Genomic DNA, 25,144 nt, shown 5'->3' with positions numbered 1-25,144 from the left:
GCACAACTTCATATTTAAAACCGCTGCGTGTAGAATTTGAAAATTTCCTGCTTTGGCATCTCCAGTGTTACAAAATGACACTGTGGCAGAAACAATGAAAATAACAGACTGCTGCTGAGACGAATTAACTGAAACTGAAGTCAAAGTCCACACCGACTTTCACCTGGATAGTTTCATTTCTCTACAAACAAAACTTTGGCCATCAGAATAATTTGTAAGACGCAATGATCATATAAAATTATACACATAGTGATTTTAAATGAAGCAATAAATGCATATCTGATTAAGAGTATGTTGCGTACTAGCTTCAGAGACACAGCAGACTTCATCTTCTTCATGGCTCCAATCACAGCTACTCGCTGCTGTCTTTTGCCTGATGAATGAGAAAATGAGACAGACATTAAAAGTTAATATTTCTATCAATATTTATAAGATGCAGTCTGTTGCCAGAAGCTGACTGACTCACCTTGCCCATGTCGCGACTCTTGACTTTCATCTTATTGATCTGGGACTCAGCGATGTCGGCGCGCTCTTCAGCCTCCTCCAGCTCGTGCTGCACCTTCCTCAGCTTAGTCAGATGAGTGTTGGCCTGCTCTTCCTGCCAGATACCAAATAAGTGATTAATACAATTTTCCAAATGTCACAGTAATCAATTGTTGATGTTGAAAAGAGGTCACTCACAGCTTCTTCAGCCTGCCTCTTATACGCTTTGACCTTCAGTTGGAGTTTGTCCACCAGCTCCTGCAGTCTCACCGTGTTTTTCTTGTCTTCATCAGACTGATATTTCGAAACAGAGAACAAATACTTCACATCTGATTGACCACTAAAACTTCACACAGCCTTTGTATGAAAAGGAAGAAGGTTTTCCCACAAGTTTACCTGGTAGGTGAGCTCCTTAATCCTGCGCTCGAATTTGCGAACACCCTTCACAGCATCTGACCCGTGTCTTTGTTCTGCTTCAAGCTCATTCTCAAGTTCTCGCACCTGCAAAAGACAAAATTTGAATATGTAGCAGTTTCACAAAACCAAAAAAATGTCAATCAAGCAGGATTTTTTGGCGATAAAGTACAACACATTACCCGTGCTTCCAGTTTTTGGAGTTGCTTCTTTCCTCCCTTCATGACCAGGTTCTCGGCCTCGTTGAGACGCTGCTGCAGGTCCTTCACCGTCACCTCCAGGTTCTTCTTCATCCTCTCCAGGTGAGCGCTGGTGTCTTGCTCCTTCTTCAACTCCTCCGCCATCATGGCAGCCTGAAAAAATGGAGTCAAACGGTTAGTAGATTGCTGCTTTTCTCAAGTTGAAATTGAGTAAAATCCAGACACAAAAACACACACAGAGCTCTTACATCAGTGATTGCCTTCTTGGCTTTCTCTTCAGCGTTCCTGGCTGCTTGGACACTATCATCCATCTCAGCCTGAACCTGAGACAGATCAGCCTCCAACTTCTTCCGACTGTTGAGCAGGCTGGTGTTCTGTCAGAGATCATTTCATTTCACATTAGATTAATAATATATGATGATTCAAGGTTTGCTGTATGATGATTTATACAATATAATGGTGCTATATAAATGCCAAATGAATCATGACACAGTGATACCTTGATTCTGTAATATAGACTGTGAAATCAGTTTGAGGAAGGAAAAACAGCTGATTTGTAGTTCTCTTCTTCAGTCCGACAAATTAGACACTAATTGTGTGAATGCACATCTTACTGAGCTATGATCAGTCTTTTTCTTTTTATCTTATCTTAAACTGGAATAAATGTATCTATTTTTAGACTTAAACCTGCAATAATTGTGTTATAATAATTAATAACTTTGATTTCCCAAGAACTAATGTCAAGGAACTTTCCCAGGGGTCAAAGTTCCTCCAGAACGTTGTGGATTTGTGTTTTCACAGCAGGGCCAAAGCCCCAGAAGATTTTGCAAATAAGTCAGCTGACGTATCAAAACATTTCAAGTCATTGTACAAAAATGAACCACAAAGCCTGGACTTCGTTGCCAGTCCATCAGCTGTAAAAGCTCTTCGGGCTGCTCCATCTTTACTATTGTTGGCCACAAACTTTAAGCCAAACAATGTGTTTGTAGCTGCAGGTTTAAAAAAAAAAAAAAATGCTAGTATACTTGAACAATGGCCAACGTTCAGCACTGCGAGGCCCACGCCGAAAGTTCTTGAACCCTCAGAAAGTACTACCCCCCGAGCAGGGGGTCGTTTTTTTCAGGGTGAAACTGTCTCCCCAGAACTTAATTTAGACCCTGGTTCCCCTGGTGGAAAGGCAGGTAGAGGACCTGATTTCCTCAAAAGGTTCCTGTTCCCTCAAAGAGGCTTTCTATGAGGCTACCTTGAAAGTGAAAACGAATGAAAACATGATAAAAGAAGAACCTGTGAGTGAAGCAGCTGGACTCTCTCGCTGGCATCCAGCAGCTCCTGCTCTGCTAACTTGCGGCTCCTCTCGGTTTGCTCCAGAGTCGCTCTGATTTCCTCCATCTCAGCCTGCACCAGGTTACTCCTGCGCTCAGACATGGCGACCTGCTCTTTTATGTCATCGTTGTTTCTAAGGACATCGTCCAGTTGAATCTGAACTTCCTACACAATCAAATAAAACAGTGTCCTTCTACTGTATGTCTTCATAAAGGAAACATTGCTCAGTCTGTACAGGGTCTAATATGTGGTAGTACCTTGAGCTGAACTTGTATGTTCCTCAGTTGTTTCTGGGCCTCGGCCGCCTGCCTGTTAGCATGGCTCAGCTGGATCTCCATCTCGTTCAGGTCTCCCTCCATCTTCTTCTTCACTCTCAGGGCGTCGTTCCTGCTCCGGACCTCAGCGTCCAGGTTACTTTGCATGTTGTCAATGATTCGTTGGCTGTTTCTCTTCAGCTGCTCGATCTCCTCGTCCTTCTCTGTTACCTTCTTGTCCACCTCAGACTTCACCTGGTTCAGCTCCAGCTGGACTCGCAGGATCTTGGATTCCTCGTGCTCCACAGAGGCCTGATTAAAAAAGGGACATGCAGCCATGTTGACCAGATATTGTAGAGTATGTTTAAATATATTTAATTTAGATATTTTCTTCCACCTACCTCTGCCTCCTCCAGAGCGGTCTGAGCCTCCAACTTCTCCTGCTCAGCCTGTTTCTTTAATTTCTCGAGCTCATGGATGGTTTTTCCTGTTTCTCCCAGCTGTTCTGTGAGATCCATGATTTCCTCTGCAACAAAAGGAAATATGATGTTCTACCATTTGCCACTAAAAAACATTGGCTACAGCATTATTGTAAATTAAAAAAAAAAAAAAGAGTGTATATATACGTTGCAGATTTTTATTTTCGCGTTTAAGTGTCTCCGCTTGTTCCAGGCATTCTTCAAAGGCATTCTTCATCTTGAAGTTCTCAGTGCCCAAAGTGCGCACCTCTTTCAGAGCTGACTCCAGCTCTGACTGACCTTCCTCGTATTTCTGTTTCCACTCAGCCACAACCTACAGGAAGTTCATTTGAAAGTTGAATATTTAACACAAATTTTTCTTTCTAAGTTTGATATCTAAAAGTCTGGTTAAATGTGAACTTGTGCAAGAGAGAAGACTATTAAGGTGATCCATGGTGTTCAAGTTAATGTTTCCTTGAACATTATTATAGATAACTTCAAGGTTGTCCTAAAGTACCTACTAATTCAAACCAGGTAAGTCCCATTGAGGGTGGAAACCTAGTTTCCTAGAGACACCTGAACAGGACGGTAACATAAACAGCGGACGAATCAAAATCAGGCAATGGAGGAACAATATCCTGTTCTGTAAAAGTTTTGCTAGAGATGTGACACCAGATTCCTCAGCAGCAGTGATACTTCTCGTCCCTGTGATGATATAGATGTTCCTGGTTTTGGCAGCTTTGTGTTAACTTGCTATTTCAGTAAAATGGTTTTAGCTTCAACTTGCGTGTACTTTTCATTTGCAGTAAAATATCCACCTTGCACGTTGCTGCATTTCCCAAACGGGCCAATTAAGTTGTCCAAGTTCTAATAAAGCAGAAATCTCACCTTTGTCATATTCGCCTCATTATGACTAGAATATATATGATGCCTGATTTGGATGAGTTGCACAAAGTTGAAATTTATACTTAATCAGAAGTGTTTTCAGAGTTTGTTTAGGTTTTACAACAGAGAGGACAACAAAGATGCACATCTGGTTAACTTCCCCACCTCTGACTAAATGCTTCCCTAGACTTTTTAATGAAACATTCCGGCCCAAAGTAGGTCACTTTTTAATCACATTAAAATATATTAGTAGTATATTAAATAGTATATTTAACACCTTTGTACTTTGGTAAAAAGCCAGCTACCAGACGAGACCTTAAACTAAAAATACTCTATATATCTATATATCTGCCCAGGTTCAAGGTTTACTGCAGCACGCAGTTTTAGCACCTATCACTTAAAATGATTCCTTCCCCGACATGAAACTGTCTGTGTTTCTCAGTCAGTGTATCACTTACATTAGTATTTACATGATATCTTATAAAATCTGAAGGTTAAAACCTTGTCAAAATTTCTCTGCTTCTTGTCCAAGGCAGCAGCAGCAGCGTTGGACCTCTCGACATCCATCATCAAGTCCTCCACCTCTCCCTGCAGCCGCTGCTTTGTCTTTTCAAGAGAGGAACACTTGGAGTTAACGGCCTCCACAGCTTCTTCTGCGTCCTGCAGACGCAGAGCGAGCTTCTTCCTGTGGGAAAGACTCATGGTTTATCATAAGGTCCCGTGGGATAATATCCTGTTTGAAACTGATGTGGAGTTCCTACTTCCTACTTTGCCTCCTCGAGCTCTTCGGTGCGTTGGATGGCGTCGGTCTCGTATTTGGTTCTCCACTGAGCCACCTCGCTGTTGGCCTTGGACAGGCAGCGGTGCAGCTCACCTTTGGCCTCCTGCTCTTCCTCGTACTGCTCTCTGAGCAGCTCGCAGTCATGTCGAGCTGATTGCAAACTGTGAGCCAAGGCGTTTTTAGCCTGAAAAGAAATTACAGAACCAGCATAAACACTTTGAGCTCCATCTTTGAACCATGACCATGCTCATCTCTTTGGCCGGACCTTACCTTCGCCCCCTCCTCGTGGAGTCTTTTCAGCTCCTCGATCTGCTGCATAAAGGCTTGCTTCCCCCGAGTTAGCTGTGACATTAACGATTCTTTTTCTTCAAGCTGGCGAGACATTTCAGCTGGATGATAATTGTAGGAAAATTAGAAATAGCTTGTCAGTGAGTGAATGTGACTATGACTTTATTGCTCAGATCTGACAAAGTATTCCTCACCATTTTCTGTCTGCAGCCGAGCTTTCTGACTTGAAAGGTCATTTATGAGTCTCTGATGTTCCTCCTCTTTGGTTTTTAACTCATTCAGTTGATCTTCAAGTGAGCGGCACATTTTCTCTAAATGAATCTTTGAATTGGAAAGAGAAAAGTTTCACTTGTCATCTCTTTAAATGGAAGTGAACAAAAAAAAAAAATCATGATGAGTACAATAACCAACCTTTGCTTTAGCCATGGTTTCCATATTGCTTGATAAGTCATCCATCTCCAGCTTTAACTCGCTCTTCTCCTTCTCCAGTTTCTGCCTGACCCTCTGGATGTTATCAAGCTGTTCTCCAAGCTCAGCCACGCTGTCTGCATGTTTCTTGCGCAGGGCAGCCGAGGTGGCGTCGTGCTGCAGGGAACACTCCTCCAGCTCTCTGCGCAGTTTGAGGAACTCGGCTTCCCGCTTCTTGTTCATCTCAACCTGAGCGGCGGTGGCTCCTCCGGCCTCCTCCAGCCTCTCACTGATCTCCTCCAGCTCCCTGGACAGATCAGACCTCTGTTTCTCCACTTTGGCCCGAGCCGAACGCTCTGACTCCATTTCTTCCTCCAGCTCCTCAATTCGAGCCTGAAGATACGAGATTACAACGATGTGATCCTGGAAGTAATTTAGCTTTGCGGTGTCACCTAAAACCCAAGTCAGTGACTGATTCCTCACCTGGAGCTCTTTGATTTTCTTCTGCAGCTGTGTACCAAGAGCTTGTTCGTCTTCTATCTTCGTCTGCAGCTGTGACAACTCAAAGTCTTTCCTGTCAAGTGAAGTAAAGCCTGCTGTTCATTTGTGCTGTTCATGTTAGTACTTGGAATTGGAGCAGGACTTAAGCTCTTTACACAAGGAGTCAAGGAGTCAAGTAATATTTCATTTTGTTTCAATTCAAACACATTCCTGGTGACATTAGCTCAAAGCAGTCATAACGGACGTGTGTGGGGTTGTTGATGAGTTTATTTATTGCCTTTCTGAGGACTTGTAGTTGACACCTGGGGGACAGTAATGAGTCTTAAGTCCAACATTTGCGCTTTTCTTTGAGCTACAGGGAAATATTCGTCTCCTTATGTGCGGTATGTTCACCAGCTAGTTGATAACTTTGTCTGTTAGCCGTTCTGTGTCACTGGAGACTGCTGCCAAATGCTGTTGGAAACACCACTAATAAGAGCTGTGGGGCTGAGCCAAACAGCTGCAGGTTGTAAGACACTAGTATGCACACTAGTATACCGGTTATGTTTTTTGCATGTAAACAGCTTATCCCAGTTTTGAGAAACCTGGATAAGACCTTATCCAGGTTTTGAGAATCCTATATAAACTACCAGGAGTACTCTAATAGGAACCAGGATACTGTTGCATGTAAACACCTTACCCAGGTTTCTGAACCATCTCATAGTCGCTGAGATGGTGAGACATCGAGACAGATCTGCAGACGATCAGAAACCTAGCATCTAGAAACCACGGTAACTTTGCCCATTATGTTTTATAACACACCACCATACAGATGAATATAGCTATAATTCATTTAGTAAAACCGTATCTATAATTGTAACATTATGGGTACCAGGGAAAACCTACTTCTTCAGCTTCTCATCCAGCTGCTGCTTCTCATTTTCCAGATCCATGATGGACTCGTGAGCAAGTTTCACATCGCCCTCCAGCTTCCTCTTGGCCCTCTCCAGATCCATCCGGACCTTCTTCTCTTGTTCCAGTGACCCCTCAAGCTGAAAACACAAATCTGGTCATCATGTGCATCTTAACTGAAGCTAATAAAATATCAGTCTTTCCAGCCTTGACTCTATAACTCACCTCATCTACCTGCTGTTCTAGTTTGGTCTTAGCTTTGGTCAGAGTGTTGATTTTGTCCTCCTCTGACTGCAGGTCGTCCAGTGTTTGCTGATGAGCCTCCTGCAGCGCTCTCTTCTCCTTGGACAGTTTGGCGATGTTCTCGTCTTGGCTCATGATTTCTTCAGTCAAGTTTTTCACCTAGAGCCATTATTAAGGAACTGATGTGACAGTTCTCCTCCAACATGCTGATACAGTAACATTAGACAACACAAGGTACTGTATGTAACATTACCTTGTTTTCAACAGCGTGTTTCTCCTTCTCCACTTTGGCCAAGGTGAGCTCTAAGTCGTCGATGTCTCTCTTCAGCTCTGAGCACTCGTCCTCCAGTTTTCTCTTCTTGGCGGTCAGCTCAGCATTCACCTCCTCCTCGTCCTCCAGTCTCTCCGTCACCTCCTTCAGCTTGGCTTCCAGCTGCACCTTGCTTTTGATGAGTCCTTCACATCTCTCCTCTGCATCCAGCAGGTTGTCTGCCTCCTGATGTCAAGTTTAGGTACCAAAATTATTCATGTACAACTATGTAAACTTGCACTAATTCTCTCTGTGGTATAACTTACTGCTTGGACTTGAAGTAGTAGATCATTCTTCTCTTGTACGACGGAGACCAATTTCTCTTCAAGCTCCCTCCTCCGGTTTTCTGACTTGGCCAGATCTTCTTTGAGCTTCGTGAAATCCACCTTCATTTGGGCCATTTCTTTCTCGGCCTCTGCGCTCTTCAGAAGAGGTTTGAGCTTAAAATACAGCTTCATCCACGGCCAGTGTTTCACGTTCATGAAAGAACGGAAGTTATACTGAATCGTGTAGATCGCCTCCCTGTCAAAATAAGACTTGGATAAGTTTACTCTGCAGGTTTCAGCTTGTCTGGTGCCATTTTTCTTATTGCACTGGGTGTGATTTTTACACATATATTTTCATTCTAAACCACTGAATTTGGATACATCCTGACTGAAATTATTTTAACTTCTCATCCAAATTCTCATTTCCATCCAATTGGCACAACTAGGCCGATTTTTTAAAGTATGACAATGATTTTACATGACATTTTTAAAGTTTGTCATTTTTCTGAGGGTGTTTTCCCACCAGGCAGCCATCACAACATGTGAATAATGTGTATGTCGCTGTCAAAGCTACGTTACAGTGATGCATCAAGACCATAGCTACTATTGAGAAACTGAGATTGTGTCTTCTGTGATATTATTATCTCTTATTTCTGGAAGTTTCATTAGATTTTAGGTTGCACATTCATTACAATTAATTAATTTATTAATTAATTAATTTTTCAAATTTCAAAATTTTTAAAAATGACTAGACCACTGTTAAATATTTTGTTGAGTTGTGAACTTACATTATCCCAAATGTTTCCAGCAAATTAAAAAAACCTAGAGAAATCCATAATTTGAATCAAGTTAATAGTCTGTTTCATATCCCCTTTGTGTATGTGTTGGTGTTGTGGTTGTCTAACAGAGGCATCAAAATTCACTTCAAGCTGATGGCAATGATGGTGAAGCCAACAACTCCCATAATCCCACACTATTTCATGACGTCAGCAAACGCCGTCTTTTGTTATTGTTTTGATTAAGAGACCAATAGCAGCAGCAAATTACGTGTTGTGTGTTTAATTTTATTAGTGTTCCCACTAAAAAGATAAACCCAGTAGCAGAACCTAATGTAATGAGATAAAACTGAGCATCAAAGTTAAAAACCTGTGTTTGGCAAATTCAAATTTTGACCTAATTAAGATACAATAAGATGGTGAACATGGCAAGTTCAACATCAACACATTAGCATTGCTATTGTGAGCGTGTTAGCATGCTGACATTAGCATTTAGCTCAAAGCAGAGTTTGGTTGATGGGAGCTTTAAAGCAGTAAATATCTTTACTTTCTGGCCATCATCTTCTGATACTCCAGCCGGACGAGGTATCCACGACACAGAGCCTGAGTGGACATCACAACCTGGGCTAACCGCTCGTCTCTCATCTCCTCCAAAGCTCCCAGCAGACCAGCTTTAAAAAACACCTGAAATTAAAGGTTGTTATTTTTTATGTAGTTTATTCAGTCTTGACATTTCTGCCTTTAAACTAGGTAGCTCTGAACAAAAGAAAACCTTAGTGTGTCCGAGCTTGTACTGAGTGTGATCCACGTCGATTGAGCCCAGCAGTTTCTCTGCAGCTTTTTTGTTGTCCATAAACTGTCCTTCAGGAACAGCACTGGCATTAAGAATCCTGTATCTATAGGAGGAATAACAGGCATGACTGAGTGTGAGACCAAATCATTATGAATTATTTAAAGGTGAGGCTTTATTTACCTCTGCTTGAAGTCCCCATAGACAATTCTGCTTGGAAAGCCTTTCCTACAGATCCGGATGCCCTCCAGCACGCCGTTACAGCGAAGCTGGTGGATAACCAGGTGGTTTTCCATAACACCTACGATGAAGGAGATGGTTATTTTTATTCATATTGTTCTTTAGGATATTCTGTGTATCTAGAAATGAAGGGGTTATCAAAACTACCTGGAGTTTTTGTCTCATTTGGTATCAAGCATCGCACAAAGTGAGGATGAGTTGTTCTCAGATTGGTCATGAGCTTCCCAAGGTTCTCCTGGAAGAACATTTACAGGTGAACTGTAGAACCTGTTTATAGTATTCAGACCTTTTTTTTTTTACTAAAGGAACATTCCCCAACATTTTAGGGAATACATATATTCGTGTTGTGGTACAGAGTAAGATGAGAAGATTGACACCACTCTATTGTCAGTCTGTTAAATATGAACCTACAGCCAGCAGCTGCTTAGCTTAGCTCAGTATAGCACAAACACTGAAAACTGGGCAAACAACTGTCACTGGTGGCTGTAGTTTCATACAGTATTTAGCGTACAGATGTCATATCGATCTTCTTATCTAAGAAACTGAATAAGCATATTTCCCAAACTGTTAAACTTCTTTTTCAAGTCGTAGTCGTTAGTTTATTAAAAACAATAAAAAAAAAATACCACAGAGCTTTTAAGATTTTAGAAGACTCTCATCTCACCCTGAACAGAGCTGACACAGTTTGGAAAGATGCTCCTTTCTTCTTGGATCCTTTCTTCGCTCCTCCTGCAGCTGCATCTGCATTATGGTGCATTCATTTATGGGTTGATTTGTGTTTCACTTTGATTGATCATTTTGATTTTGCATGTACAATAATTCTCCATAATGCATCCATAATCAGAAATCACACACACTTTTTCCCTGTATGTATTTCTGCATTTCCACAATGATGCTGAAAACAAATTACAATAAACATTCATGATAACATGGTAATAAGTACAGATGCCTGCAGAATAAATGAGGATGGCTGTTCATGAACTCCAGCAATAATATATGGGTTCACAAGTTCTCAGTACTTGGCTCTGAAACCAGCCAGTGATATCATCTTCAATAATACAGTATGGGGGAGAATCAGACACAGCCAATAGTTTATAAATATTCAGAAAAGCCAACTATGGTTAAAAAGCTTAGTTACCATCCGACCCAGAGAAGCTTGCGTAGAACATGGACAGTGTTTTGACCGATGACTTCTGGTAAAGCTGAACAACGGACTCGTTAAGCGGGTCTTTGTTCTTCTCCAGCCAGCCGGTGATGTTGTAGTCCACGGTGCCGGCATAGTGCACCAGGGTGAAGTGAGCCTCAGGCTTCCCTTTCACTGGTTTGGGCTTCAAGAAGCAGCTGTTCTTGCCAAGGTGCTGGTCGTACAGTTTGTTCTTGAACGAGGTGTCTGTTGATTTTGGGAACATGCACTCCTCCTCGAGGATGGAGAAGATTCCCATTGGCTTGGAAACAAAGCATTTTGATTAATAATTATTATGACAGTTGCAACATTTAATTCCATTTGGGTTCTTATTTTAAATTCCACAGTATTCAATACCTTTTCAATGAGCTCAATGCAGGCTGCCAGGTCCATACCAAAGTCAATGAACTCCCAGTCTATTCCTTCCTTTTTGTATTCTTCTTGCTCCAGTACGAACATGTGGTGGTTGAAAAACTGTTGCAGCTTCTCATTAGTGAAATTAATGCAGAGTTGCTCCATGCTGTTGTACTAAAAGAAAGCAGTAGAGATCATATTCAAATAAACAGACGTTATTCAGGAAGCCTACAGACGTTAAACACCTACGTCAAAGATCTCAAAGCCGGCGATGTCAAGAACACCAATGAAATGCTGTCTGGGTTGTTTTGTATCGAGCTGCTGGTTGATTCGTATGACCATCCACAAAAACATCTTCTCATAGACGGACTTTGCGAGGGCACCGATGGAGTTGTACACCTGAAAAGAGGGAAAGTTAAAAAGGAACAAGTATCTGGAAGGTCACGTAATTTTAGTGTGTTGGCTCTTGAAACTAGCACGATGGATTTGAAATGAAACAGACATTCAAGAGCTGCTGACTCACATCAGATTAAGACTCTAGTTTATACATATACGCATGAGTGTTTTGATGGCTCGTTACATTCTGTCTGTCATTACTGAAATAACAATAACAATATTTTCTATTGATGTCTCGCCACAGGTTTCATTGCAGTTATCTGCGACTCCTGTGACGATGATTCCTGAAGCTGAGGGGAATCAGAGGCCAGGGTTTTTATTTTAAACTAAAAGGGATTTGTACACTGTGAGTTAAACTTACATACAAGTAAGTATATATATATTATAGTTTTGGATGAATAACAAGTTTCTTATGCAGATAAAACATTTTACTGGATGATAATTGGTGTTAATGAATTCAAACACAGGTCAAATTTAACCCAAAACAGTAAAGTTGTAAACCCTTTTCTAACACATGAGGAGGGTTATTAGACTGCATCATTTTTCATCTTCAATATCTTCACTTTCATTTTTAAACATTTTTGTTAATGTAATCCTGTGTCGCCCATTTCGTATTCACTGTTGTTATTACTCTTATCTCTCCCTATTATAATCTGTTATTATTACTGTTGTTACCTTTAGTATGATTATTGTTATTGTCAAATTTCTTCCCTTGTTTTTCTAATTGTTTTTCATCCACTGTCTTTTCTTTATCTACTTTGAGCTGCATGTATTGCATGAAAATGATCAAATCATTAATTAGGAGCCAGAGAGTAGGTGGAGAAGTTTAACTATTAATCTTTAATAAAGTATTTAATATCTGGCTTGCAGTCAGTCTGATGTCTGGGACCCACAGGCCTCAGCAGACGTTGATGCTTCGCCAGGCTTGGAAGGCAGCCATCTTCACTTCTTGCTTTTTCCTTCAGTGTAGTATGTGAAGTATTATAAGTATATGTGAACTTTAGTATGTGTAACACAAGTTCAGTGTTTTCAGTTAGTCTGTATTCTTTCATTTAGCAAGTGTCTACACACAAGGTCAGTCACAGGTCACCATTAAAGCCCATAGTTTATCTGCAGCCTTGTGAGTGTGCAGCTGCTTTACTCACTTCAGCAGTAGCCAAGGTTGTAGCAGGCCTCTTAGTGATAGCAAGTGTAGGAAGATGCAAACATTTAAGGGAGAGTTTGATGTGCCTTAGTGTTCCAGGGACAGATAGCATGCATCATATTTATTTTAGTTTATTAGGATAGACGATTAGGAAGATCCTCAATGTGAGTTAGGTCAGACATGAGATCATGTTCAGGTTTAGGTATCCAAATACCTCTGCTTAAGACTTCAAGTGTCTCCTGAAAAAAGCTTGCAAGATTTCCATCACAGTCAGTTGGATTGATGTTTTGTGGATGACTTCACCAGTCCAGAACGTTAAAATAGAGAAAATCCTTGATAAATAAACATTCAACAGCTTACATATGAAAGTGAGCCTTTAAAACTCATGGTCGCTGTGTCATCGTAATGAAGAGCCTAAATAATCACTGTCCTTTTACTTTCAGACTGCACTGTATATAGTTACAACTCGGCTTTGTTGTATATTAGAGTGAAATTAGCTGGAAGCTGAACATTATTTTTTGAGAGTCATGTGGTGTGATGTAGCAGCACCATCTCAGCTAGTGGCTAGTGAACCTCAAATTGCCCCTGGTGGCTGTTCCATCAGTGTACGGGTGTGATGTATGTATGTGTGTTTGAGTTGTCTCTAAGACTAGAAAAGTGTTATATAAGTGCAGTCCATATACCACTGTTCAACATTCAGATTTAAGGGTATAAATTTAAAGAATATTAGTAAACAATTCTGTGTTCATTGAATAATAGTGATAATACACTCAACATACAGTTATAGGAAAATCACAATCAACCAAATGGTTATTGAGAGGTAACAGGATGGCTGATAACCAGTGGCTCATCTCGGATGATCTTGTGCATGAGATTATGATAGATAAGAATGAGATACATGTGAAGCATTGGGCTATTTAAAAGATGTTTGGTTGCAGTCTTACCTGCTGCACATTTTGTCCTTTGGTGACATACTCATTTCCAACCTTTACTCTGGGATAACAGAGGTTCTTCAGCAGATCAGCAGAGTTCAGGCCCATCAGATATGCTGCTTTATCAGCTTCTGCAGTGAAAGAAAAACATCTCAAACAAAAAGCCGCCTTCTGGATTTATCTTCTCATGTATGCCTGATTCCTTTATTTGTATTTAAGCTTTTATGGGTGGTCCACACCCTCTGTGCCATCGGGCTCCGCCTGCTCCTCTCGCTGTTTCTGCTTGAACTTCATGTTCCCATAATGCATCACGGCGCCAGTCAGTTTATAGATGGACGCTTTCTCTTCAGCAGTGAAACCCAGAATATCAATGGCTTCCTGCGTTAAAAAAAAATAGGAAAAGTCAGATGTAAAGCAACTGAAACGACGGAGCAAGCTGCGTGTGGTTTCACTCAGTCAACTCACATCTGTAGCCATTAACTCCTCTGCATCGTTTATGCTTTTGACATTGATTTCCCCTTGACTGATGAAGGCAAAGTCGTAGGGGTTGGTGGTGATGAGGAGCAGATCTTAAGTTAAAGAAATTAGGTTAAGATCTTTGTGTATGAACGTCGACTACATGTGAGAAAAAGAAAAATTAAACAACTGAAAATGGATTCATCAGAATACCAATAAGTTCAGGCTTCTTGTTGCAAGTAAGCTGATAAAAGATGTGATAACTCCTCTCAGCCGACAGCTGAAATGTCACTCTTGATTTCTCTAGCAGATCTTCAAGGAATAAAAAGGCAAAATTAACTTCATCTTGCAGCAACATCATCAGTCTCAGACAATATTCTGTAAAACATTTGTATGTAACTTACATGTTTCAATATCTGCAGATGCCAGTTTACCAGTCGTGCCAAAGTGTATTCGAATGAATTTACCCTGCCCAAAAAAAAAAAAAAAATTTACATCTTACTCTGTGTTGAATATATTCCTGGAAAATCAAATTTAAATGAAGTCCCTCAGGCTCACTCACAAAGCGAGAGGAGTTGTCATTCCTTACAGTCTTGGCATTCCCAAATGCCTCCAGCAGTGGGTTGGCTTGGATGATTTGATCCTCCAGAGTCCCCTATAGGAGAGTAGACCTGTACATCTGACAACCACTCTGCTCTGAAAAACAAATGACTGACTCTACCAGCTGCACAGCCGGTCAAAAACCTGCATGAGCTCACCTTCATTTTAGTACTGGTCTCCTTCTTCTTGTCTGCAGACACTGCGATTGTCGCAAAGTACTGAATGACACGTTTGGTGTTGACAGTCTTGCCTGCACCTGATTCTCCACTAAGCAAAATAAAAAAAAAAAACATCTCAATTTCTGATTGTTTGTTCTGACGTTAGATATTCAAAATCGCTGCTGTACTTACGTGATAAGTATAGACTGATTTTCACGATCTGGGAGACAACAAAGATGACAATTAGATGGTGGCAAAAATAATAATTACTCAGTTGTAATTGATTTTGGGCTGCAAACGCACCAGTCAGCATGAACTGGTAGGCGTTATCAGACAGGGCAAAGATGTGAGGGGGAACCTCCATCCTCTTCTTCCCTCTGTAGGCCTGGACCACCTCTGGGTTATAGACCGGCAGCCATTTGTAAGGGTTTACAGTCACACAGAAGAGTCCAGAGTAGGTCTGCATGGAACACACAGCAAACACAGATGCATTTTTAAATTTACGGAACCTGGAAAATCCATGGATCAAGCAAGGACTCTTGTATAATCTAACATAATGGGCTCCTGTTGTGCTGACAGAGGTATAATGCACTTTCAATGTAAGGTAAGGTAGATTAAAAAACAGGATTTAGCATTGTGTTCCATTTGCCTTGGATTTCAAGCTGAAAGTTTATGATAGTGACCTCTCTGAAATCCGAGTGGGTTTTTTTTTTTTTTCGTTTTTTTGTATTTCGTATTCCCATCTACTATAAACAGACGTGTCAACATATCCGTCTTTATCATATAGATATAAGGTAAAAAAAGTTAGTACCCACGTACTCCTAATTATTTTATACACTGTAAATGATGGTTGTGTAGTCATTTTTACTGTATTCTCAACAGTTTCTTACTGTTAGGTACGTTAGGTTTGGGTTTAATAACTAAGGCTAGCGAAGTAACTTAGCGTTAGCCCAGTATGATGCTTCATCAAATCGATAGCGAATGTTAGTGAGATTGAATTTAATAGTTTAGTAACTTAATGAGACAGAAAACAGATTTTTCTTTCACTGTAATAATAAATGACATTGATTCATGTTAGGGCTTATTGTTTATTATAGTATGCGACCTTTAGCATGCACTCTTTAGTGCTAGCTCTCAGCAGGGTGATATACACCTGTATGTATAAACGCATAATCCGAGCCCGTTCTGTCCTGTCGTCATGTCTGTCTGCTTACCTGGCTCCTGCGTCATCATTAATATCTGGTGAATGGTGACTCTTTTTATGCAAACAAAAAAGCACTAACATAATCTTAATGTTAGCTCAGAAGAACTGCACGTGACTTTGTTCTGTAATTATTTGTTTATATACAGTCTTTGTCTGTAACCGTCGTTACACCGCTAGTTAAATTAGCTAGCCAACGTTAGCGTAGCATAGTTGGCCTGTTAGCTTAACAGTAAGATAGAAGCTAATAAATAACCATTTATAGCTTTACAGCTTAAATTTGCACATTTTATTTCATAGCGTTATTATATTTGTGCTGAAGACCAAAGTTAACTACACTTTCTATTATTTAATGGAGCTTTGACCTTGGCTTTGGATGTTTGCATGTAACATTAATGTTAACATGCAATCTTTTAAATTTTATTTTAGCTGGCTTATCGCTTTCATTCGTCCTCAGAGCAGGAGCTGCGCCATTTTGTACAAACCTGACCGTCTTCATGATTCCAACTGTTGACACAGTATGTCCATTACTGCTAGCTACCACACCTTGGCCCATTATTATAGAATGGCCCACTGTAGTTACATTTAGTTTAGAGAGTTATTGGATTCAACATACTTTTAACTCTGAACTTTATAGTTTTAGCCTTTGCTCTAACAGACATCATGTTATGTGACAGTTAGAGATGAGTTTAAAGTAGACATAAAAAGTGATTGCTTGTGACAGCTTTGTGCCTTGGGGGCTGTAAAAAGGTTAAAGTTGCAATTGCTTGAATAAAACGGACCTGTATTATGAGTTAAAGTTATAATTGTTCAAACTGCACAATTCATTTTCAGGTTTTTGTGCAGTTAAGTCTTCAATCGTCAATCTTCGTATTTTCATCAGCTAAATGACAGTATTTTATTGTTATAAACACAATAGTATACACCAGGCTATACAGTAGCACTGTAAAATAAATTACAGTAACATTTCCATCCATAACAGTTTAATACTGTCTTTCGCCATTGTAAAAAATAACAGTAGCTATAATACTGTACTTAATTTCACAGTATGCTAAAAACTACTGTAGTTAGTTTTATGGTAATTTTATCATGATATGAAATACAGCAACTACTGGATTATTATTGCCATTAAGTTACTGCTAAATTGACAATAAACATTTATGGCTAAAGAAAGGAGAGCTATTGTCCTTGACCTTACAGTGTATGCCCTTGACATTGCCATATTTACCAAGCATACAGTATCATGCCTACATACACATATTCAGCATATACACTGTATAAAACATCTATTTTGTGTTTTGGTTTGTTGTAGATTAATGATAACTAAGCCATGGCTCTTCTGACTGAGATGTCTAAAAATGGAAGAAGGATTCAGTCATGGCATCAGTCTTTTTACAAGCCAAGTGAGTCACCATTTCTTTTTTTCCAATGTGATAATTGTTCTATAATTTAAAACCTGCTTGGACGATATCAACAAAAACCAGTGTTATTATAGTTTGACGAAAAATCGCACCTGTTACAAGCTTTTTGAACCTCACTGACTTAGTGGTTGAAGTTTGTTTGGTAATCATGTCATTTGAGTGTTTCTAGGAACAAAAATGAACTTTCCCATTAAATGTCACAGTTAATTTACTTATTCACCTTGACAGCCATACACTGACAATAGACAAATACATTTACTGTAGCTCCAAAAATACTTGCAAGTCACATTATCTAGCTGCTAGATACGTCAACCAAACAACTACAGTCACTATGAATGTTGTCTGTAGTCGAGCAGTGAATTAAAAAGACTGTAGAGGCTGCTGTTTTCCAGAGTTATGGACTGATCAGTTTTGGAATTTTGATGATCAGATGTCAAACATTCAGTCAGTAATAGTTTGGTCACTGTCAAAGTGAAACAATATGCTTAGTCCAAGATATCAACACATGCGTGTCTAGCTGTGTTGATGATGTCTGGAGGATTAACTTCAGAGCAGATGGCAGTTAAAAATAATACCCAGTGTGAGCAGAGTGGATTCATGCATATTACAATGATTTTAATCTTCCTTTTAATATTTTGTCATTCAAAGATTTACATTTTAAAAGATTAAATTTAAATGTCTACTGATCAGCATTTGATTGGGTTTACTTATTCTACCTTTGATGAAATGGTAAAAGCATAATGTCTGGTCTAACGTCTGAGACCAGTTTCTATCGTGCTCCAAATTTTTACTAATTTAGATATCTCTTTAAAAAGACAGATTTCTTAAAGTGCAAAATTAAGGGGCCTGTCTTACTTAACCCATTTTATTATTGGACTGCGTTAGAAATAAGTGGTTTAAGAATAAACAAATTTTAAGTTCTGGCTTTGATTTTTAAGCATCACAATCTGATTGGCATCATATTTCTTGACTTACATAGATCATCCATGCTGCGTAGCGTTCCTTGAGGTTAAACAGCACTGCAGGCTCATGGAGGTGCGTCATCATCACCATGTCCTCAATCTTATCAAACTTTGGGGGGTTCATGGGAAACACTTGGTCCTCCCTGATGGTTAAAATCTGGAAACAGAGACAGTTGTAAAGTAAAACAGAGTGTGACGCTGCAATTTTAATGCACCTGCAGACAACCAACTAATTATTTGACAAGATAGAGTTTTCAAAGGCCACAACATATTCACCGACTTCACAAACTTTAAAAACATTACAAAATATTACTGGAAAGTGAAGCAGCATTTAGAGCTTCAAGGGAAACTAAATGTCTGTGTTGAAAGCCAGACTAATAAAATTCAGCAGGTTTTTTTTTTCAGACAGACAACCTGTGTACCATCTTTTCCATCACACTGGGATGAAGTCCTTGTCAGAAAAGTCATATTCACTAGCTATGTTCAGTGTCCACTAAAAGGTTAAAATCAGTGTAACCATTCAGTCCACCCACTCTGTCGTCCACGGACTTGACTGTGACTTTGCCGTCCACACTGTCCTGGATCTCAGCCTTGACATAGAGCTCTTTCTCATCACTGACGAAGCATGCCGTCTTGCTGTCAAACGGACGAGCCTGAGCCTCTGTCCTCTCCTTCTCAGACTTACGGAGGAATTGGGCAGCAGGCCCAAAGATTGCCATTTCCCCATCTGTGCTCATTTTCTCCTACTGAATCAAAGACAAAACACCTTCAGCATCTTCAGCAGCAGTGTGGATAATGTTTGAAATTGAATCCAGAATCACATTATACTCACCCACTTACTGCAGTGCTGTGTTTACCACAAAGTTCAGGACTAAAGTTTGAAACAGAAGTTTTGTAAAGATGTAAACACAGAAAATAATCCTGCACAGTAGCAGCAGTAGCTGGCACAGTATGTACTGAAGGATCGTGGATTTATCTTCTTGATTATGTGGCAAAAATAACCATAACCAGTTGCGTTGTCCCTTTTTATATCTCACCATTGTCCTTGGTGTGAAGCCTCCTTCCTTTACATGGGCATGCACCGGTAGAGTTACACAAACCTGTTGCTCATCATGGATAAGGATGGATCCTGGATTAAGCACAAGATGCAGCACAGTTATATATAGCGCTTTCAGGAGCACTGATTTTAACATTTAATTTGGGCTCATATTCAACCGTTATGACATTTTTTACATTTTTACAAAATGGTGTGCTCCAACTGTTTTCTCTTGTTCTGGATTTCCAAGTAATAAGAGTCGACAAAACATATTATAACACATGATTCTCAAAAACTATCTTGAAACAAGCTTATATGTCTTGAAAAAAAGTGAAATGATCTCACGCCATTGGTCAATATGTTAGGAATGTTATAAGTACATGAAGTTTTGATTTGATAAGTTAAAGATTTATTTGCAGAATACTGAAATTTCCAGTTATATAAAATAATTTTCCCTTCTATATTTTCCAAAATCATCATATTCTTTAGAGTTAATCACATTGCACTCTGTATTGCAACTCTGCAATGTATAATTTGTTCATATGATATTATTATAACTCAACAAATTAACAAACAATTCTTAAAGATTCTTTCCACCTAAATCCTATAGATTAAAAAAAGATGAACCTGCCTATTGACAAAGCTGACATGATGCTGCAGGTTATTAATACTATTTGTTAGATCTCATCCACATTCATACAGAAATAAGCTGAATATTCCCTGTGGTTACCCAACATATTTTGAGGATCTTACAATTGCTATTTTGGTGGAGAAAGCAGACTGAGGTGATTAGTGTCTGGACACAAACAGGCAGACAACCTTTAAAAGTGGATTTGAAGAGGATTGATTATATTCCTTTTAGAGGATTATTGCAGGCAGCTGGTACGGAAATAAAGGCCATCAAAGCCTGAGTGAGATACAGTTGTTTTAACAATGAGACACTGGCAGCGGCCCAAAGTTAACACTCCAGTGTCAGAAGCCCATTGTTGATCATGTGCAAGGACGCTCAGTGATCTTCAGTGTTAACCAATCATAGCTCAGTGTGAACACTTCTGTCAGTTGTTTCTGGCTTGTTGGAGGTTATTAAGGCTTGTAGCTATAATGTCACAGCAAGGTGAGGTTAGGGACAGGGTTTTAGTACAAAGTCTGAGTGACTTTGCCAGCAGGTTTAGGTTTCACTCTGATTGCACAGTTGATATCAGCTGGGCAGTAAACCTTCCTTCCATCAGAGCGAGTCTCTTTGAACTCACTTGTCTCACCTCGTTTTTCTTTCCAAAGTACTTATAAATCAAGTAACACTGAGGTAGATACAAACCTTTTAAACTATAACAGGTTTCTTAAGCATCACATAAAAATCTGATCATGTGCGGATGAGGATTTTTATTCAGGGTTGAAGCTTGAAGGTTACAGGACATGTGAGTTCTGAGTCAGTAGTACAGTAGTACATTTTAGTTACACAACATCTTTTTCCAGAGGAAAAAAACACATTTGCGATTATAATTTTTTCAGATAAACCAAATTATTGTTTATGGGTTGAGAAAACTGGCCTACCGTAAGCTAAGTGAACCATTTAAAACCCATCGGATTATCTACAAATACATAGTCACAAAGCTGAAACAGGGATGTTTCTCTTAGCTCATGAAAAGTTTGAGTTTTTGAGGTAGATGATTCTGGAAGAATGGACCAAAGATTCGTTTCAATTGCATGTGACTTAGTATTTCCAGATGTCAACATGTGAAGTTGCAGCTAAGCAGTAAATATCTTTACTTTCTGGCCATCAGGTTCGGGTACTCCAGTCGGACGAGGTATAAGCGACACAGAGTCTGAGTAGATGTTTTACAGCCCCAGCTAACCACTCACCTCCCATCTCCTCCAAAGCTCCCAGCAGAGCAACTATAAAAGACATCTGGAGTCACAGGTATTTATTTATCTATACAGCTCATTCACTCTTAATATTTATTTTATAAGTAGGAGAGACTACATCACTGGTGTGCTCAAACAAATGAAAACCTTAGCATGTTCAAACTTACATTTCTGGGAACCATGAATATCTGTAGTTTTTTATGCCAGTCCTTTAAGTTTGACCTGCTGGTGGCTGTAGATGAAAAGGCAAGGGGATTGCCAAAATAACAATTCATCCTATGGTGAACATGAATGTCTGTACCACATTTCACAGCAATCCATTCAGTAGTTGACATTTCACTTAAACCACAAATGTCAACCTCATGGTAGCTTTAGAGGAAAAGTCAGAGGATCACTAAAGAATTGATGATGACATTATGATTCATCTTCTTGGGACCATTAAATTCTGTACAGATTTTGCAGCAATTCACCTTCTGAAAACTGACCTGCTGTTGAAAAAACGCAGGAAAACTCTTGACATATTTTAGTCTGGATGAACACTGCCACAGACAGAGCCATGGCACTAACATGGAAGAAACGGATAAGCTACTTAATTCAATTGTTATTAAATCTAAATGTATAGCAAAGCTATGTACTGCAATTTCCTTTTTTATTATTGTTGCATGGCAGGCAATTTGATACAACACAACACCCATACATCCCAAATTGTTCAACACTGTATTTGTCATCTGTTCCAGCAGGCATTTGGTTTGCACATTTTCTTGACCACAGAGGAATGACCTTTGACCCTCATCAATCACAGCAAATGCTATTGACAATTCATAGAAAGCAAAATGTCTAGAATATGCGTGGGTGTGATATATTACTAATTATAATACACTACTACTCTTTTGACACCTTCAATCTCCAAAGCAGAGCTGGTAAAACTGAGGCATGTGAGATAAACATCCAAATCCTGGCAGTCGTAGAGTTTTCTTTTAGATCTAAGAACAAAGAGAGATCAGTCAGAGTGAGATAAACTCAGCCTTGTATCTGTTGTTTTCTCATCAGTGTCTTAAAGCAGTCAAGAAGATGAAAAACTCTTTAATATTAGCTCTCTTCTAGGATTTTGCTTTGCAGTGAGACATCTGAGTGATTTGATCAGCAATAAAAAAAAAATAGACAATGTAACAAGAATAACCTACTTTTCCCCTTTTTGGCTCTTTTATTTTAGATAAAGCTACTTTGTGCTGTGATGACAGAATGAGGAGGAGACAATGTCTACATGTAAGAGAAACATACATAACATCTTTTAGCATTGGGGTCATATTGATGGTGTAGTACTGGATTGCATTATGTTCGGAGGTGTTTCTAATATTCTTGCCCCCCCTCATGTTTGTAAATAGGGAGGACAAAAAAATGACAAACTCCTCCTAATATAATATTGTCCACTACAACACCACCTTAAACTATGGCCTTAGTAATAAAATTATGCTTGAATTTGCACATTTCCAACAATGTCAAAAAAAACCTGGACATTATAAACTTCGTAATGATAGACATCATGGCAGTAATTTTGTATTGACTGTATCAGATCGTAGAGGTATACCTAATTAAGTGGACACTATGTGTATTTTGACTTTTATGATAATTCTGGTTTTTGACAAACAGTTTGCAGGTATAGTCTGTACTAACTCAAATAAATAAAACAAATAAATCCCTGGACTGGCAGGAAATTGAAAACAGTACTTGCTTCTCATTACCACCACTGGGTGCTCTTAAGTAAGGCACTTGACCCCCCAACTACTCTGAGTGGAGCTGCTCAGGGGCCAACAGATCATACTAGGGTTATAAAAACTGATTTTGGGATTATAGCTAATCCATTTCCAGATGCGATACCATGATTCGCCACTTGTCAACCCCAGAGCAAAATTTATAACAAATACATTTTCAGAATGTTATATCAAACTTTGAGACTTGGGGGGAACTGAAATAATAGAATCAGGGAGTGTATCTTATTCAAAGAGCATTCTTAAAACTTTCTAACCTGCGGTTTTTTTTTTTTTTAAGTATATTTTTTGGGCCACTCGACGCCCCCTAACCTGCGTTCTTTCATGCTCTATTTTTGCACTTTCCATTAGATTGACAGAGTTTTTGTTCTTTTTAACCAACCTTTTAATAACTTAAATTGCACATAGCAAAAATAAAGTGTAACCCTCTGAAGTCTTGCTCAGGGTCCCACAAGGCTTTTCAAAATGCTGCAGTGGCCACAAGTGTCTTCATTCTCCTGAGAGAGACAGACCCCATCTGTTTGGATTGAGTATGACCAGACTGACTCAATATATGCAGAGTCAATCTGATTTAACAGAAGTGTACAAGCTGGTAAGACAGGAACATCCTTGTTGTGTCCCAGTCCATCACAGCTCTATCTCACAGTGTGCTCTTTTGTGTTTTCAGACACAGAGTTACAGCCACTGGATGTTTCCTCTCAACAAAGACTCATAGAAAATGTCTTTCACTGATCAAAACCAAAGCATGTCTCTCTGCCAGGCCTTGTATTTGCTACAAGTGGAAAAAAGGGACTTAACTTGAAAGAAATTCAGTGTCTTTCCATTCCCTCTGTGCTGTTAGCTGTGACCCTGCAAGCTTTGGATCATTTTGGACACTAATGAGATCCAGTAATCCCCTCTGTCTCCTCATTCATGTTTCTAGTAGCTGGTTGACTGACACTATTCCACAGCGTAGCAGCATGGTAAGACCTTCATTTTAATTGCCTTATGTGTTATTTAAAGACGTGAACTACTTGTATCTATGTATATCACATAGAGCAATTATAGCAAAAAGACAAGAAGAAGTGATGATACTGTGATTAATGTGAGACTTTGTATTTAGTTTGCAGACATATGTAGGATGTTTAGGATCCACATCTTTTATAAAACTCTCTGCTTTATGTTGTAACTTATTTATAGTAGAGAACTTCAAATCTCACCTCACACCACTCCAGCAGTTACAGCTGAACAACCCATTTTGTTTCCCACTTCCTCATTCATGATTAAGCTTTGTGATGAGTGAACATGAAGTTGCTGGGTGTAAATTTTGTATGTTTGCTCACAAAAAACTCTAATCTGAGGCAGAAATAAATAATAACTTTTAGAGATTTGGTGCACTGTGAGATATTAACCTTTAAAACAGTGATGTGTGTAGCAATCCAACAGCACTCTATATTTTAACTTGTGGGGTAGTAAACAATGTTTCAACTATTAAGATAGGAAAGACAGTCTATGTCAGTCTGTCAGTCAACACACTGGTCCAGACTGAAGTATCTCAACAACCATCAGATGGATGGATGAAATTTTGTTGATCCCCAGAGGATGAATCCCACTGACTTTTGTTGGATTGACTTCTTCTTTCCCATTTTTGCTACCACACACATAACATCAAGAACTGATCAAAATGAAACAAAAAACTGAACTAAAACCTTTATTCCGTGCAGAAATATAGAATAACTAAAAAGTTTTTTTAAAAAAACAACAAAACTCATTCAGTCTCTTCGTCTCAGTCCATGTCTAGTTTTCTCCTCAAATGTAGCATCTTTACTCACATATATACTATGACTGCCAAAGTGTTTCAAACACTTAGTTTTAAGATGCTGAATATTTTTCTGCTGACAAACTCAGGCTTAGTGACATCTCTTCTCATTTACATCATGACCAAAGCTTTGCCTCCCTTGCAGGAACCCAACCTGCCAGCAGGCTGACTAATGCATTGCTATATGCTCATTTAGCCTCTGAGAGAATAAAGGGCTCATTGCTTTTTCCATGCCCTGTGCTTCTTTCTTTTTTTGTATTAGCATCCTGTGTGGAGTGACTGTACTTTCCTCTCTAAGGCTTCCTCTTGTATTTTATAATTGCTGCTGTTTGAAACTCTCAGTAGCTGCCTCGGGGCACA

General features: G+C 39.4%; 1 protein-coding gene across 1 annotated transcript; it reads right to left on the bottom strand.

The window, feature by feature from the left end:
- Window positions 1–352: 352 nt before the first annotated feature.
- On the bottom strand, window positions 353–19,055 carry LOC111217703 (myosin-1B-like). Its single transcript, XM_022739687.1, has 39 exons — window positions 18,852–19,055; window positions 18,332–18,475; window positions 15,038–15,194; window positions 14,927–14,954; window positions 14,735–14,843; window positions 14,539–14,631; window positions 14,381–14,444; window positions 14,190–14,288; window positions 13,986–14,089; window positions 13,760–13,898; window positions 13,533–13,651; window positions 11,298–11,447; window positions 11,052–11,222; window positions 10,650–10,956; window positions 10,176–10,237; window positions 9,659–9,746; window positions 9,455–9,572; window positions 9,254–9,377; window positions 9,029–9,165; window positions 7,706–7,961; window positions 7,383–7,625; window positions 7,112–7,288; window positions 6,881–7,026; window positions 5,978–6,068; window positions 5,498–5,887; window positions 5,281–5,407; window positions 5,069–5,187; window positions 4,786–4,982; window positions 4,519–4,702; window positions 3,301–3,466; window positions 3,076–3,200; window positions 2,678–2,986; window positions 2,382–2,585; window positions 1,346–1,471; window positions 1,080–1,250; window positions 880–984; window positions 682–777; window positions 467–598; window positions 353–373 (listed from the first exon to the last, which is right to left on the bottom strand). Exons 1-39 carry the CDS (start codon window positions 19,053–19,055, stop codon window positions 353–355), a joined length of 5,802 nt encoding a protein of 1,933 aa, XP_022595408.1.
- Between the last annotated feature and the right edge of the window lie 6,089 nt (window positions 19,056–25,144).

Source organism: Seriola dumerili, unplaced genomic scaffold (assembly GCF_002260705.1).
Source record: "Seriola dumerili isolate Sdu_G_001 unplaced genomic scaffold, Sdu_1.0 BDQW01000044.1, whole genome shotgun sequence".
Taxonomy (NCBI): Eukaryota; Metazoa; Chordata; class Actinopteri; order Carangiformes; family Carangidae; genus Seriola; species Seriola dumerili.
The sequence above is the reverse complement of the archived record's forward strand: the minus strand, read 5'-3'. Positions and strand labels throughout refer to the sequence as shown.